Raw genomic sequence first — 17,322 nt, 5'->3', positions numbered from 1 at the left:
TATATGTATATACATATATATATTTGTATATACATACATATGTAAATATATATATATATATATATATATATCTATATATAAAATTTTAAATTTTTGGTCTTTTTTTCTTCGCCCAAAATTAGTTTTTATTAATCCTTAGCTTTGAGATTGTTATTAGGTTGGTTTGGACTAGGGGCAAGAACGAGTTAAATGATCGATTTTTATTATCATTTTAAGTGTCTATATGTATGTATTTTCATTTTGAAATACAAAAATAAATGTATAATTAATTTTATATATATATGTATATATATATATCATGTATATGTACATATACATACAAATACAAATTTATATACACAAACATACATATCTATATATATATATATATATATATATATATATATATATATATAAATGTATTTATATATATAATGTAAATATGTATGTATGTATGTATGTATGTATGTATGTATGAAAACTTACAGTATAGTAAATTTTGTTAATTTCTTTCTATTTTATTATTTTGTGCGCAGTTTATTCTGTATTTCTTAGTCCCAATTTGGCTAAATTACTTAATGTAGTAATATCTCCAGGTTGCAGTCTTAAAGCTTCTTTGTAGCTAGCAGCAGCTTTACTTGTATGCCCAAGGAGGTGCAAAATTGCACCGAGATTGGTGTGTGCATGAGCATCGTAAGGTCTTAAATGAACTGCCTAAAAACGGTAAGCTTATCAAAAAAAACACAAATCACTTAGATAAAAAGCGTTATTCTTCGAAGTACCTTCCTGTACAATATTTCAGCCTCCACTTTACGATCCATTAATCTTAAAGCTGTAGCAGCTGCTACTACCAAGGAGTAATCATTTGGAGCCAGCCTTGCAGCTCTTACTCGATAGGAGACTGCTTCCGCATTGCGTGACTGCGATGTGAGAAACTCGGCTAATAATAAATGCATATATTTAACGCATTCACACATTTCAAAGATAAGTCATATTTACCGTAATGATGGTAAACGCTAGCCTGCTCAGGTGCCAACTTCAAGGCTCGCTTAAACCAAAATTCAGCTTCTGATGCCCTGCTGCTCTATATTCATCACAAAAATAAGATAAAAACTTACGTCATTCTCGATTGTTTAAATTCAGCATTTCATCAGTTATATACGTTATATACGTTAATAGTCAGATATTAATAGAACAGCCTAAATTTAATTATTTTATTTGTAGAAAGGAAAATAGTACCGAGAACAAGAACAACACGCAAACTACAAAAAGCAGAGTAAGTTTTGCCGATTTGCACTTAACGCACATTAGACCGCAACTATCCGCTCGAGCAAAGATTCAAATAATTTGTGGAGCAAAAGTTTAATGATCGATAAGGTCAATGACCAATTGATCAGTAGACAAATATTAAGAAGTCCAGATATATAAGAGCATCTAACGAATTCCGATGCGTATCGCTGTACGATACGTCAATAACGAATTCATGTTAATATGTTAACAACAGATGTATTTTTGTAAAATTACTTATATATATTATCAGTTGTGAATTCTATATTCAATGTATTCAATGCTCGGGAAGGAAATGAAGAGGGGAAAAAGAGAATAATTTTTTCAAGATGAAGAATACTTACATTTCGTGCCAAGGTTATTCCATACGACAGATGAACGCCCGCTTCCTTAGGTCGCAAATTCAAGGCCGCTCGATGGTGCTTCTCAGCTTCATCCCACTTTTGTAGTCGGCCGAAGATGTCACCTATGCGATAATAGAGAACATCGCGCATATGATAATTATGCGGAAGTTCGTGTAAAGCTTCACGATATACTGCCAGGGCACGTTGCAATTTGCCTTGATCCGCATACAAAGCTCCCAACTGCAGGTACGACGATATGCGTGCATTTTCATGAGAATTTCGATCTCGAACCCCAGTGCCATTCAGCCGTGAGCCGTCCTGCAAAACTTGAGCGGCTTCTTGACATTTGCCTAAAGCTATAAGCGATATGCCTAAATTCAAGTAGGCCACTTGAGAAGAAGCAACGATTGCCCAAAAAAATTTCTTATTAATGCAACATGATATATGCAACAATATTTAAATGTGATACCTGCTAAATTTGGACGAAAGTTCAATGCATTCTTAAAACTTTCTATTGCAAAACTGTATTTCTTCTGATTTTGATATAGAATACCTCTGCAAATCAAAGCCACAATAAATGTATGAAAATAATTGCTTTCGGGAAATGATTTTTAAACTGAAAAACTATGAAATAATAAAATTACTTTTGCGCTGACGTAAAATTTTAGACATCTCGCCACGAAACAAAAAAAAGGTTTGAAACTTGCATGTACTTTCAATCCGATTTCGGTGTATTCGCCTACACGAATGTTTGTCCTTCCGATGTAAAACGTGAGGAGTGCGGATAGGTTTTAAAGCACATTGACCGGTAATCTAATCTTAGGTGGAGTCAAACCGGGTATGCAGATCTTTACACATCAAAGTAAAACTCTTGGAGTATTGAAGAAATGTATTTCACATTCACAACAATAAACCTAACACTTTCGAAGAATATGAGTCGATATGTAGCGAGCAGCGTGAGGGTTTTTTCGAGATGTTTAGTTAAAAGTAAAAGGCATTGTTATTATTCTTTTATTTATTTATTTGGCTCTTTTTTTTTTTGAAAAACAAGACGTTCGAAAATCGACAAGTTTTAGTCTATCGAAAAATCGACAGTTGCAAGGGATTCTTGCTTTGAGAATTGAAGGAGTCAACCGAGAATAACTCGTCTAACGTGTCGAGTGTTGATATGACGTTCACAAAAGGACTATGATTTTTTGGACCCCTTAGCAAGTCGCTCTGTTACAATCACAATTTCATATATATATTTATATATATCATGTTTGATTATTATGTTGAGGTGAACATGAGAGAAACGTGAAAAGAATCCTGTGGTGATTCTTACCACATAAATGCGGATAAAAACAAATCAGTTGCGATCAGTGAAATTGTAGAATCATCGTAGGTAATCAACAGAAAGGTCTTTTCATGACGTACTGAGATTTACTGATGACGTTTAGCAAACCTATTATATTGGATTACTTTCGAAAATCGCGGTTCGACTGTCTTTTATCATGGAGACGAATTTTAGGCATTTGATCGACTTGGGAAATGAAAGTGATCTCTCTTCAACCGCGCCATAGCAGCTAAAAGACTAACACATAAAAAAATTCAATCCATAAGTAGGGTACGCAATCGACCAAAAGAGACCGTTGACGCCAGTCATGGAAACATTGGATTTCGGTTTTAAAATACGGTTATTGCTCTCTTAAATGTGGAATATAACGAGCAATGGGAATGGAATAGAAAAATAGTAATTTCCCGAAATCGGAGAGAAAGGAATAGCATAGTAAAATAATAAATAGAAAATATTTTATTAAAATATGGACCTCTCCATGTATCTTTTAGGTTAAGAAAAAATTGAAAAAATAAAACGATAAACTTTTACTTACAAATTAAAATGTACATCAGCCATGTTAGGTCTATATTTAATAGCTTCTAGTAAAATTTCTTCGGCTTCCGTATAACGAGCCTGAGAACTAAGGACACTTCCTAGATTTCCGAGAGCTATTATAAAGTGTTATAAATTAACTTGTAATAGTGTATGTGTTATAAGATTATAATGGTTAACGCACCTTTTGGTGGATTAACCCTAACTGCACTACGGTATAAGCTTTCCTCATCTTTCCAGTCCCGATTACGCAGTACCGTCCGTGCACTTAAGGTGCACAGTACCACGCACAGACTTATAATCATCATCTGTTTGGTTCTCTGCATTCTACGTGTTCTTAAGAAATCCATTATTTTGCTTAATCCAAAACCTACTATTAAACAAAAGCCCACACTAGGTAAATATAGTAAACGTTCCGCAACTACAAAGCCGACGTAGAAGAATAAGTTCGTCGCAGGCAGAAAGGGAAGTATTAGAAAAGCTAAGGATGTAATAAGCACGCAAGCGTTTGCACAACTGTTTGATGCATGAGAAAATATGTATTCGCGATGTTGCATCCACTGGTCTTCGTATGGACTGACAATGCTTAATTGCGATGATGAGGATTTAGATGAACTAGAGCTAGAGCTATAGGTAGAGGAAGCGCTGCTATCGGAACTTTTATTACTTGCTGTTGTACTATTGCTGCAACTACTGCTGCTACGGGAACTGCGTGCAATTATTTGTAATGCTAATGAAAAAAGTTGTGGCGCTGCTGTACCGCCGGAAGACATCAACTGATGACAACAACATTCACTATTCAGTACATTTGGTGTGTTATACGTCAATACGTTATTATTATTCAAGGCTCGGCATGAAGCGGAATGTTGTCCAGAGTTTATCTCTTGCTTGCAATCCGTACAAATTTGCCCACTTGTATATGGGCGCAGCCAACCTTTTTTCCAAAAGTTTGTTGTGCTGTTTCCTGGGGTATAGGACGCATTGCTGCTGGCACAATTCATCACATATAAGCCTTCTGAAGATTGACACTGCCGTTGAACATATTTATGTTTAGTGCGTGATTTTCGCTGAACCTTAGGTTGCAAGTGATAATGGCTTCCAGGATCACAACCATTAACTGCATAAGTTTGCGGCCTTTGTTTGCCTGCGCCACATTTTCGTCTGACAAGCAACGCCTGATAACTATACCATATCAAATAGGTTATAGCACTATAAAATGTTATGCTCAATATATTGCGTTCATCGAAAATCGAAATAATGCGAGGTATAGCATCCATTCCCCAATCAAAGCTGAGAACGTGCGGGCTGACGAGTAATTTAAAATTGAAAACTGGCAAATAAATAAAGGTTAATAGTCGCGTCCACGCTGAAGTCGTTTTTGAAATAGGGTTATCTGCCGAGGAGAACGAAGTTTGTGGTTTTGGAATTAACGCCAAACGGCTATATGCGACGCACACGAGCGATGAAAGAACGATGCAAATAGATCGCAGTCGATTCTTATCACATTGTCCGCAAAGAGTGCATATCAAGTCAAATATTACGCATAATAATAGAGCAGTGATACCCGTTTCTTTGAATAGCAGCGCGATAACAGACGTTATAATAGCAAAGGCTAAAGCTAACCATTGACGTTGATCGTTTCGGATTCGCCAATTCATGTGTCGTAGATAAGCTAAAAACGCCAACATGTAGCATATCGAGGTGGCCGCATCAGCACGTCCCACTATTCCTGCTATTGCTTCAGTGTGTATGGGATGGACAGCAAAAAGCGTTCCCGTCACTATCACTCCCCACATAGAAGACAATAGTTGCCTTGCCACCTTGACAACTAAGCCTGTAGCTACGCAATGCAACATATTGTTAACTAAGTGAAACCCCCATGGGGAATATCCGCTTAAAATAAAATTGAGACGAAACGAAAGCACACATAACGGCCGATACGATCCATGAGAACCCGAATCGGTCAATGCTGTCCCCCAGAAATCATTTACAAAAGCATTCTGCCAAGAACTACTGCCTGAAACATCCATGTTCGATAATATAGCACGCCTGTAAAAGTACAAATATATATGTAATTAAAGCGGAATGCATTCGGATATTGCGTAATCTATTCAACAATTGGATTGATATTGATAATCCATATATTGATAGGTGTCATCGGCAAAGTTAGCACCGACAAATCGACCTTACTCGATCCTTCCTATTCACCGCTGCCGCATTACCGTATCCTTTCTTTTGATACGTTCGGAAATGTTTACACAAGGGGAGCGAACTGTTGTAAAAAGCGGATCCTTTGGTTAATCTAAATTATTTTATTTAATCGAATAAACCGATTGATTGATTGTGTGTGTATGACTTCATGTCTCAAATTGCCAATTACCTCATGGATAGACTATAAATTGCGCAAATAAATAAATTTTTTTTTAAATCCGACAAATCGCTCAGAACATATCCTCTATACGTATATAAAACAGGGCAGACAGAGGTAGAGGTGCAGCATGTGGTCGGTAGACTAAAAAAAAATTGTGTCCCATCGGTAAGCGTTATGCCTTTCTTGGTCGTGCACTCACTATAGCTCGGCCATATTCCAGTTTTAATTAATGTAAGGTGTACGGCATGGTGAGTGGAAAACCATGGGAAATGTTTATGCCTACACCTAAATTGCACAAATTGTATCTAGAGTGTATGTAGAGGGCCATTGGATTAGAGAAAATGGAAAGTTTACAACGGTGCAGTGTTCAAATCAGTTGATCAACTCCTCGCAAACGAATTTTTTATTTTAATGGCATGAAATTATAGAAAGAGAGAGCGAGAGAGAGAGAGAGAAAGGGATACTGAAGGGGAGAATAATTTTGCGGCGTGGATTGAGTAACATTCCCGCCATAGTCGAGCAGCAAAAACAGTTCATTTCCATCTCTCCCTGATGTCGTGAGCATCCCTTAATGTTAACGACAAAATTCCGCAAAATTATATTAAATGCCTTCGCTTTTTTTAAACTTAACAACTATGACTGATGATTAGAACTTCTTGGTTTAGTTACTTTCAACATTATCGCTGATATGAAAAAGGCTAACGACATTTCTTCAGCGCGAGTGGCATTTATAATTTCATTTGCCTCTTCTCGCCTATTCCGGTTTAGTATGGAAAACCTTGTCGACTGTTTAATTACAGATTGCGATCATTTTAATTATTATCTCCCCACGGCTGGTACCCTTCAACTAAAATAGTCGCGTACAGAATGAAATGTCCAACAGCTTACTCTAACTACTAAAAAATACCAACGACTTCCATCAATTATTCAGGCATTTGATGTAAGCATTCTGTCCCTTCAGCCTAGATTTTCTTGTTTAACGGAGAGAGAGAGAGAGAGAGAGAGAGATTTTATGTGTACGAAAACGTTATTAAAAGTTCGCGTTTTCAACATGTTGCGTATCGAACTCGAATATAACACAAATAAATATTTGAGTTTTAGCTCAACTTCTCCTAATATTCTGCACAAATGGGAAGCTGTGTGTGACTTGATTGCAATTGATGAGACAGAGCTGAAGATTTTGCAAGAGCATTTAGAAAGCAGAAAAAGGTCAAAGAAAGTTGTACGTTGTGATGTGTTACGATATTATAATTTTATCGATTAATAAAGTTTTCAATTATCATCGTATAAGGCTCGTGACATGTGACAGATGCGTCCATGGTAGTTGTGAAGATTTCTTTACGTCATAGTTGGTTCTTTGATGCCTATATTCGCTGAAAAATTTGTTTTTTTCAAGTCACACCTTTTGTGTGATTGTATAGAGCATAAAATCAATCATTAAAATTGATGCTGATACACTTGTTCATGATCATTTCTAACTACTGCGAGAAATTTCCAGTTTTGCGTCTGGCATGAAGCTAGCTATAGGACGTTGTTGAAAGCTCCCAAAATGGAAATCAATCATTTTCACTCGTTGTTTTTTTTTTTTTTTTAGAATTAGTTTGAACGGAAAGTTCTATTGAAATATTAATTCATACTTAAAAGCTAATTAGATGGTAAGTATTCCCAGAGTGAGTGTATATGGTGAGCATTCTATTGAAAATAGTTGCGCTTTTGGAAGAAAGAATTTTCAAACGTTATTCACACTTCGTGCAGGATATGAGACACGTTAACATTCTCAGCCTTTTCTGCAACCAAATAAAACTGAAAAGTAAGTGCAATAAAACAAAGTCAAGCATACAATCAAACACATCGCAACCTTTCAAGCAATCTGCGTTTCGACAGGCACACATACAAAATTGGCCACAGATTTGTAACAGTTTAAGATAAATTGTTCTTTTGGATTCAATTTTTGTAACTTTCCAACTAATTTGGACATGTTCATTGTTTGACTACCGAACAGTGTGTTCACTGATCTACTATTCATTTCACTTCCGAAGGCCTTGAGTATATCGTAATATTTTTAAATATTTTAACAAGAGCTCGCAAAAGAATGGACCAACAGCTTGTTACGATCAGATTGAATCAGAATCTCACGCCAACACGTTATATAACACTTTTTATCGTTATCTCTCTCAATATGATATCGTGTAACGATTATCGCCGGTATCGCTTTTAATCGTTTTCGTATGAGAAAACTCACCTATCATCGTAGACAAAACCTGAATTTAATGTATTCAGATACAGTATGAAGGCCAAAGAGCAGCATCCAAGGCTAATATAATCCATGCTGAAAAAAGAAAGAAAAAAACAAACATATTATTAACATACAATAGTATTGATAACATTCTATAAAAGAGGCAAATGAGCAAAGCAAACAGAAATGCAACCTCCGACATGATTCTACATATATGGTGTACAAAGTCCTAAGCTCAATTTTAATTCAGTTAATAAAACACCAAGTTTTACATGCTGACAATAATTTCATAAATTAGTCAATTTGTCAATTTAAAAAAGAAAAATTTTTTTTCCTCATGTATCTGACTATAATTATAGACTGAGCCGTAGAATTTTTTTGCATGCACCGATTATGCGACATTTACATATTTAAAAATATGTGTGTTTATGTAAACGTGCATAATTATTCAATGCGAAATTATTCAGCATTTGTGATAAACTTTAAATGGGTTTGCTTAACTTGTACACAGGAATGGTCATATGTCTATTATAATAAATCAATGTGCGACAAAACTAATCAAAATGACCGCATAAGCAGGACGCTTTGTTAAGAAACTTTTCTGAGACCCGATTATAAAATTTGCTTAAATAGTAATTTTTAGTCAATAATTATTGATCTCCTGGTAGTAGAGCATTTTTGTACCAATGGGTATAATTGTGACAATATGCCTGGCGTTCAGTGTGCACAAGCCGAGTATCTTTAGGGTACGTCAGGGAGTTTAGACCTCTTTCTGTGAAGCATTGACTTTCTCGCAAAAACTAGTAGACATCATTATGTGAATCATTCATAATAAATTAACAGAAAGTGCAATAGTGTTTCATCTGACAAGTGTACTTTCCGGAATTGGAATTAAAAAAAGACAAAGGCTTCGACGCCAGAAAAGAAAGTGAACAATATGATACCAACATGTAACATGCACATCAACGCTACGAGCTTCTCAATAATTTCACTTTAATTAATTATTTTCGTTAAATATGTGCGATTGTGGAGTCGAAACAAGTTAAACAAGTTATTGTTCCTGATGCATGGATTACTCTTCTTGAAAAACCATTTCTCTTGCAAGAAGTTCTGTTTTAAAAGCAGCAACGATTTGTGGTAAATGACTCATTCATTTGTTTCTAATGATCGAACTAGTCTTTGTTAGCATCTAAGAAAACATTCAAGTGAACATCGGCTTGTTATTAGGAATCGAGCTGCGTCAATCATTTCCTTTTAGAGATTAAACGGTAATCAAAGGTATGGATGAAAGCCAATATCAGACGGTGAAGACTATGCTGGATCCAATGCAGTCTGTGGTAAACCCTGGGAGTACAACAAGTCATTTCCCAACCTAACGTACGTTGTAAAAAAGAAGAACGAAGTAATAAGTTGAGTAGGCCTACAACTGGACTCCACATAGAAAATATTATTTGTTAAGATAATCATGACGCAAACAAATAGCAAATGACGAGGTATGAAAATTTGGCCCACTTTGCATCTGCAATGTAAGCTTATCTTGTCATTTTCATTTCTTTTATAATGTTTTGTCGACTTAATGTTCTTAATTATGGGTATTGAAGTGGTGCTTAACAAAAAAGTCTTGGGATGGTGTAAATTAATAACAAAATCCTCCTCCAGATTTTTCCAAGAAAACGCGCTTTGTGCATGTTTGCGATGGCTTAGGGGTTCATTTGCAATTTGTTCCTGTACCGGTTGTAAGTGTGGCGCTATGCTGGTTGTGTACATACTTTTTTTCTTTTTTTTCCGTCTTATTTGTTTTATTGTACTTATACTAAGTTTTATTATTAATTTAATATAAGTTTTGCTTTAAGTGCCAATTGAACTCGACTGTTATTCGTTTAGTTGAGTTTCATGTATAAGTAGAATTAAAATAAATAAATAAATAAATAAATAAATATCCAATGAGCTAATTATGTTGTAAAACGATGGTACATGTCTTTTCAATGCAAAACCGCTCGTCAATATGCGTTGATCGTAAAGAAATTTGAAAGAAGGAAAATTATTTTCAAGTTTTGGGGCTTTCCCAGTATTGTTTTTTTAAGTCAATTTTTAATTTGTTTATGTGGATTTGGGGATGACTTGCATTTTTTTGCCAAGCTTAATCTGTCGAACATGTGCTTCGCATGTGTTTTAATTTAAATCAATTACGAATTCCGCGCTGGCTAAATATATTTACCTCACCCGATTTCATTGAGGGATTAAACAGTACACATATTTAATCTACAAGCCGCAAGTTTTCAAGTATTTTGAAGAAACTTTATACATTACATTGAACGCTAATGAACGACTTACTTTGAAAAATCGTTATACGAACAACTTCTGCGTGATGTGGTGTATGATGCTTTTAATTTGTCTTTACTTGTGTTTTGATCATTTCAAACGTTTTTTTTCAATGCATTTACCAGCACATCAAGTACTGTATAATCTTTATACCACATGTACAAAGGTAGAGGAAGCTATAAGTATGTGTTCCGAATCATGCCAAGCTTATAGAGAGCATTCTGTAAAGCAATTTAAGATATGATATATATGCGTGGAGTTAGATATTGCAAGGAACTCTTCAGTTGTAGTTAGCTTAATGCTAGATTTGTTAATTTTATTCCTATGACGATAATAATGTAGAAATTCTTAACTTGAGCATGTTTCTTATTAGTTTAGTCGGAATGAAGGCTATGCTGAAGGCTATTGTTCGCCCAGCAAATGCCAGAAATGAAGTGAGTTAGCAAAGAATAGTACGCGTGATCAAACAGTAAATATTCTCGCTCCTAAATGTAAGCCCTGCTATTTTTGGTATGGAAGAACTTAACATAGACAAATGCGGTATCTTTCATTGACTTGTTGCTTGCAAAAAAAGTTTCTAGAATACTTTCCTTTTCATCCTTTCCATCTTCCGATTTTAATCCTAATATACAAAGGTACAAAGTCCTATTTTCTTATTAGGTTTTGCAAGCAATAGAAAATGACAAGGGGCGCAGGTCATCTCATATTTTTGTTTAGGAAAAGATGTGAACAATGTCGTTTCATTATAATTTCCAGTCAAAGCGACAAAAAATTACAATTATGTTAAAGAAATTAGTTAAAAAAAAAAAAAAACTATCAGGCTTATATTATGTAAAATTGGCATAGTTTAAAAGTGAAAAGTAGCAACTTCGTAGTTTGTTAATGTGTAACCCGTGACCGCTATCAAGCGAAGTAAACAAAACTCATGAAACCGTTACAAAAGCTCGATACTCTAATCTCGGCTATAGAATGCACTTGCATTTTTCGTTATATTTCTTAGGGAAATCGCTAAACCAATAAAAATTAATTGCACTAAGCGTAAAATGGAAACAAAATGAAAAAACACAATCATAATGGCGTTTAAAAGAATTTGTGCAGAATTGTGAAAATTTTTTTGATTGAAAAAGTGAACTAAATTAAATGGACGCTATTTCCTCTGTTAAGTGCCTGCATTAACACTAGATAACACACTTTAGAAAACTCACTTTATTGTTATATGTTGATATATATGAATACATGTGCATGTGCATTCGTGTCTTTACTGTTGTTTGGTTCGGTACACTTATTGAAAAATAAACGTTGCAATATTGTATGAAATCGTACTTTTGTACCGCACCATACAAAACGTCTCACCAATCGAACTCATATAACAAAACATAAATAGTTAAAAACATCAGCACATATTTCACATTTTTTTTTTTATTAAACACTACGATTTTTCGCCTTGTTATGCTTTTGTTTGTTAATAAAATCTCAAACACTTCTCATTTTCTCTCAATTCAACCCTTCCGATTCTTTAGTCAATTTTCTCTAAAATTTGCACGACAATACAGGACAATTACCGAAGATAAAAAACCGATTGCATCCATGCAAAGGTCTCACCATAAACGACGAAAAACATTAGGGATTTCAAATTGGAATAGAAACTTTGAGAAAATCAAATCAAGTTAAGCGATAAAAAATTAAACAGTTTATAGATAACAGATTCTTTTTTATGCTTATTTTTTAATATCATTATTAATTGCTTTGCAATAAGGTATTGTAAAATTATTTTTCTTTCTAATTCGAAATTTTTCCTCCTTTCAATGACTTTTCTAAATAAATGTAAAATAGCGACTAAAATTTTATGCTCTTGTTATATACTTTATATAGTAAATGTGCTCAGAGTTCTTAAAAGGGCAGTGGTAAAAGTAAGAAAGTCAAAGAATTTTCTCCCCAACATGCCTACATATTTATATAAATCAAATTTAAATGTACAGCGCGTGGTGAGTTTAATTCTAATGGCAATGTTAATAATAATAACATTGGATTTAACGTCTTCGCCTTCTTGTTTGTATATTGAATATACATTTGAAATAGCGAACGACTCAAAAACATTCAAAAAATAATGATGCAAACCGAGTAAACAGTTAGAAATTAAAGTAAATTCGATGAAATAAATGATAAAGTCTGTAAGGCAAACATTTTTTTTTTATGTGTAAGAATGTACACTAAATTTTATTAACAGACACTCTTTAATGCTTAACTTTACTTTACTTAACATTAACATACTTGACATTGTATGTCACGTTTGAAAAAATTCCCGATATTTATTTACCGTTATTTTACGATAAAGTAAAATAACATATCCTGTGTGCATTTTTCTCCCTCACGCGTTCTAGTTAGCAATTCATTCCACAGAAACCGACATTACTTCCACAGAAACCGACATTAATTCCACAAAAATCGACATTAATTCCACAAAACCATATTGCCATAAATATATGCCGAAACGTTATTTAAGAAAATCAGGCATTGCTGGCTTGCTAACATGGCATTATTACCGGCGTAGGAGGTGGATATATTCATATTCATATATTCATATCCATAAAGATGTTTTTAATTATTACAATTAGTTTTAAAACTGAATGTCTTATTGTAGCTAACGACGCTACGGTCCAAGGCGATTCTTATTATTATCCTATCACGGTTAAAAAGCATGTAAGTGAAATTAGAAAAACGCCTTTCTCATGTATCAGCTACGTTGTATAAACAATTATTTGTTTTGTTTTTGTTTTTTCTTTTTTTAAATAATTTCGCATTAAATTGTAAACTTTAATTATTAATGTGTTATTAAGCAAATAAGCATACCTCCTCCTTATACGAGAAAAAAATTATTTTTTCAAAGCAAAATTCTGAAACACCGCGCAGTGTTCTTTTTATAAAAACATTAATAAAATGCACTAAAGGTTAATGTCTTACAATTTTCTTATATTTTTTAAAGTTCGTCTCTTATACAACCAATTTCTAAATGTTAACATAATAAAAATTATTAATGCTTTGTTTTTTTGGACACTCCCTTACCCTACATAAAGAATATTTATACAATTTTATATTAATTTTTAAATTTGTCAAAAACACTTGTAAAATGCTTTGATTTGCTTTGATTTCTCTCTGAAATTCGTTAGCGATTTTTTTCTTTTGCATTGATTACAAAAAAAAAAAAACTCAACAATTTTTGCATAAATTATGATCAAAATACCATCTGCAATATGACTACTAACCACACTTGCATAAATTATGATCAAAATACCATCCACAATATGACTACTAATCACACTTGCATAAATTATGATCAAAATATCATCCACAAAATGACTACTAACCAAAAATGCGATCTAATGTAGTAAAAGTTTAATCCTTACTTAGGGCAGGACTCAAAAATAGGCGTAAACGGTCCAAATTTTGTAGAGTTCATTTTTGAATGAAATTACTACAACTTTATGGGTCAATTTTCATCACCACATATTCAAACTTAGAGATTTCTGTTCTGCAAAGCATGAATTTTCGCGAAAATTCTTATTAGGGTAGGATTCAAACAAAAAAAAAAGACCGAGATAGTCCAAATTTGGCACAGTTAATTTTTTTATGTTAAATCGTTATTATGATATAATTTTCATTATGAAGCATTGAAAATGATACATTTTGGACGTATGCACTTCAGTTTGCATCATATGAGAGGCGATTTCAAAAATTTGCCACAGCCGGTCCAAAGTAGAAATGCTACCATTTAGTCACTTTTACAACGACTTTTTAGGGTAGGTCGTTATATGGGCAGTAGTCGAAAATATGGAATGATCCAAATTATTTTCAATAGTGTTCGTCTTTGGGTGAAAACATGTCACGGTACCAAATTTCGTCAAAATATCTAAAGTATTGCGACCTTTAGCTTGAACATAAATTCACATAAACAGACACCAGACGGACAGACAGATTATTCTTCTGAACCGATATATAATATAATAAAAGGTGGGTCTAGCTTAAGCCCTTATACATAGCCTGAATCTTTCATTTTCACCTTTAACACAGATATCTTTGTTCTGTAAATAGAACATAAGCAGCATTTTCGATTGCTTTCCATAAGCAATCGTCATCACTTTTGTTTAAATTAATGTTGATGAGGAGTTTTTTGATGCGTTCGGTCCACACTAAATTTATTTTCCCTACTTGTTATATTTTTTTTTATTACGGATTTATTTTATATTTATATAATTTATATATATATATATATATATGTGTGTGTGTGTGTTATTACCTTATTTATATATATTGTTATATATATATTTCATAATGACGGCATACATACACAAAACAGCATTTGCGGAAGGAAAAGCTGCGATATGTTAAAAGGGGGTTGAGGAGGCAAAAAGAAAAGGTGCCAAGCAAATGAACCTCTCTATGGGTGTAGCAATGGTTGGCCAAAGAGATGGACCTAATGCATGCCTAGAGGGAATGCACATGGCGAAAAGACAAAGATACGGGGAATGCAGGATCGGAGCAATTAGGTGGACACGTAAAATTAAGTAACCATCTGTTCTATTAAAAATTTCCTAATCTACTTTACGTTTTTTGCATTTTATTAAAAAACGATAATATACAAAGGCTCAACACACATATAACACGTAATTAAAAACTCCTTTTTTCAAATATTTATGTATACAAATTGTCACAATTGCCTAAGCAATTGAAGTTTATGTTGCTTAAAATATTATTATTATTATTATTATTATTAATTTCGCCAGAGACTAAACTCTTAAAAGCACTAGCATCGAAGGCTATCGGCTTTGATTAAAAACTCTACCGCACTTGAGATTCGAACCCACGACCATTGACTGCTTAAAATAAATTGTACAGATCGTTCAAAAAAATAAAAAAAATTTAGGGAAATTTTTTTCGGCTATAGTCGAATTTCTTATACCCAAAGCCCTTGCTGAACACACATGCACAAAAAACAGGCACTGTGTGGACGTGGGCTAGTTTTCTCCATTTTTGCACATGTACTATACCATATAGAGTGTGTACATAAAAATTGTTATCGTCATATCTGCTATAGGGTAGGAGTAATGAATGAAAATCTTCATATTTCGGGTGCTGAAAACAAAAGTTCGCGCAGTTAAAGGTGTACTCCGCCTTTTGCACATTTTCGATACCAACTCGCCTCCAAGAGCTCCCAATCTTTGTGACAAATTTCAACTTTCGCTGAACCACACAATCTACATAGATTGACAGATATGCTTAGGCTACCTTAGTATTTAATCAAGAATATATATATCTTTTAGAGGATCTCTGAACTCTATTTCTGGATATTGCAAACATTATTTCCATCCTTCGCTGGTGGGTACAAAATGTAAAAGATACATTTTCATAAAAAAAAAAATCTATTGTTCAGCAGCAGTGTTCACCATAGCGAACAATATGAAACGTTTGTGTTCTAGAAGCTATCATATGGATATCGGCATATGTTCGCATCTAATCAGTTATATCAATTCACATTGAATTTTTTTAATTTTTCTTTTTATGTAACGTTTCGGTCGTGTGTCAGTCGAACTATAACATCATTACCGAATAAATGAAAATCTTTGATGAACAAATCGTTCATATTAATGAAGACATTCTATGAGTATTGATATCGTCAAACGTGGCACCTACTCAGGATAGGCGAAAAAAAAGAGATACGAATGAAACTTTTCAAAACTCCATCAGTTACATACATACATAACAATTGCGAAAATTGAAGTGAATATAAATAAAGACGAAGAAAGCACTAATTGATCGGTTTCAATTTTAAAAATTCTTTCAAAAATATTGAGTCACTGAGCGTTTGTGTGTCTAATTAAGGCACGTCGAGTCATGTTTTCAGTCGAATAAGAGAAAAATAGGAAATCTTGGAAGGATTCATGAGCTATGTATATATAAAAAATTGTGCTTGGAATTCCTTTAATATAAAGAAAATGAAAAATTTAAGAAAATTTAAGAAAAAACCATAAAATAATCATTGCGTCAAGCGTCATTGCTGGAAATTTTGCTATATCACTGAAAGACTACACACTGACGAATTTTGAGCATCCGCGCTATCATTTGCATACAAAAACTATAGAAGGAAATGAATGCTTGAATATGTGCACATACACAAGGGCTCATCGATCCGATCTATTAACACGGCACGCAAGTTGGCATTACCCATCATTTGCCTTTCCAACTGATATCTATCAGTTGGTGGTCCGAGCTACAATCGAAACGGACACAAACGAAACAAAGATGGATTAGATTTTGAGTCTTCACTTTTTCTTTTAAATTTAATTTATTTTATAACGTAAATCATTATTATATTACACAAATTGGAGTCCTCTGATTATTATTAATTTTCTTATAAATAACAAAAAAAAAAAAAAAAAATCAATTTTTTTCTTCGCTTTCTTAATAAATATGATTTTCATATATATGTATATATATATATGTATATAGATATATATGTATATAGATATATTTAATTTTTTTAAAGAAGAAAAAATACAATTACAATTAGATGATAAGACAATTCCCCTTAATGCCGTGAAACAATGGAATGAGAAGAGTATAGGAGTCTGTCGGCCCGCTTGAGAATTGATCTAGTTTTGTCCGTCCGATATAGTTAATGCACACTCTACAGTGTTAGAAAGATCGGGAATTAGAATTGCTTAAACCACCCTAGTTGCCGACGGGCTAATTTTTCACCAAAGTGAAAGTGATGATGATATTGAGGATAATATGGTTTGTATAAAAAATAAAGTTATTTCTAAAAAGCAAAGCATGCTGTCTGAAAAAAAAAACTTTTAAGACATCTTTAACAAGCAGGAAAGTAGAAGGAGATTACCCCAGATGGAGCGGCAAATTG

The 17,322-nt window shown here is 33.6% G+C and overlaps 1 protein-coding gene across 3 annotated transcripts; it reads right to left on the bottom strand.

The window, feature by feature from the left end:
- Nucleotides 1-436: 436 nt before the first annotated feature.
- LOC119633955 (protein O-mannosyl-transferase TMTC2) lies at nucleotides 437-12,084 on the bottom strand. 3 transcript variants are annotated; one of them, XM_038027805.1, is made up of 9 exons: nucleotides 11,615-12,082; nucleotides 8,094-8,180; nucleotides 3,665-5,529; nucleotides 3,482-3,596; nucleotides 2,080-2,165; nucleotides 1,611-1,999; nucleotides 979-1,063; nucleotides 762-919; nucleotides 437-693 (listed from the first exon to the last, which is right to left on the bottom strand). In XM_038027805.1, the coding sequence occupies exons 2-9, from the start codon at nucleotides 8,177-8,179 to the stop codon at nucleotides 517-519; spliced, it is 2,961 nt and encodes a 986-aa protein (XP_037883733.1). In that variant the 5' UTR covers nucleotide 8,180; nucleotides 11,615-12,082; the 3' UTR covers nucleotides 437-516. The 3 variants fall into 3 exon arrangements, with proteins under 3 accessions (XP_037883733.1, XP_037883734.1, XP_037883735.1); XM_038027806.1 differs by having other exon boundaries at nucleotides 597-707; nucleotides 11,615-12,084; XM_038027807.1 differs by having other exon boundaries at nucleotides 597-689; nucleotides 11,615-12,084.
- Nucleotides 12,085-17,322: the final 5,238 nt, after the last annotated feature.

This window comes from Glossina fuscipes, unplaced genomic scaffold (genome assembly GCF_014805625.2).
Source record: "Glossina fuscipes isolate IAEA_lab_2018 unplaced genomic scaffold, Yale_Gfus_2 2, whole genome shotgun sequence".
NCBI lineage: Eukaryota > Metazoa > Arthropoda > Insecta > Diptera > Glossinidae > Glossina > Glossina fuscipes.
This window is presented reverse-complemented; position numbering and strand designations above follow the sequence as displayed.

Coding starts and splice junctions, on each gene's coding strand:
- LOC119633955 (XM_038027805.1), bottom strand. CDS start 8,179: ATGGATTATATTAGCCTTGGATGCTGCTCTTTGGCCTTCATACTGTAT. Junction 2,000..2,079: donor CTTTCGTCCAAATTTAGCAG/GTATCACATTTA, acceptor CTTCTTCTCAAG/TGGCCTACTTGAATTTAGGC. Junction 920..978: donor TAGCGTTTACCATCATTACG/GTAAATATGACT, acceptor ATTTATTATTAG/CCGAGTTTCTCACATCGCAG.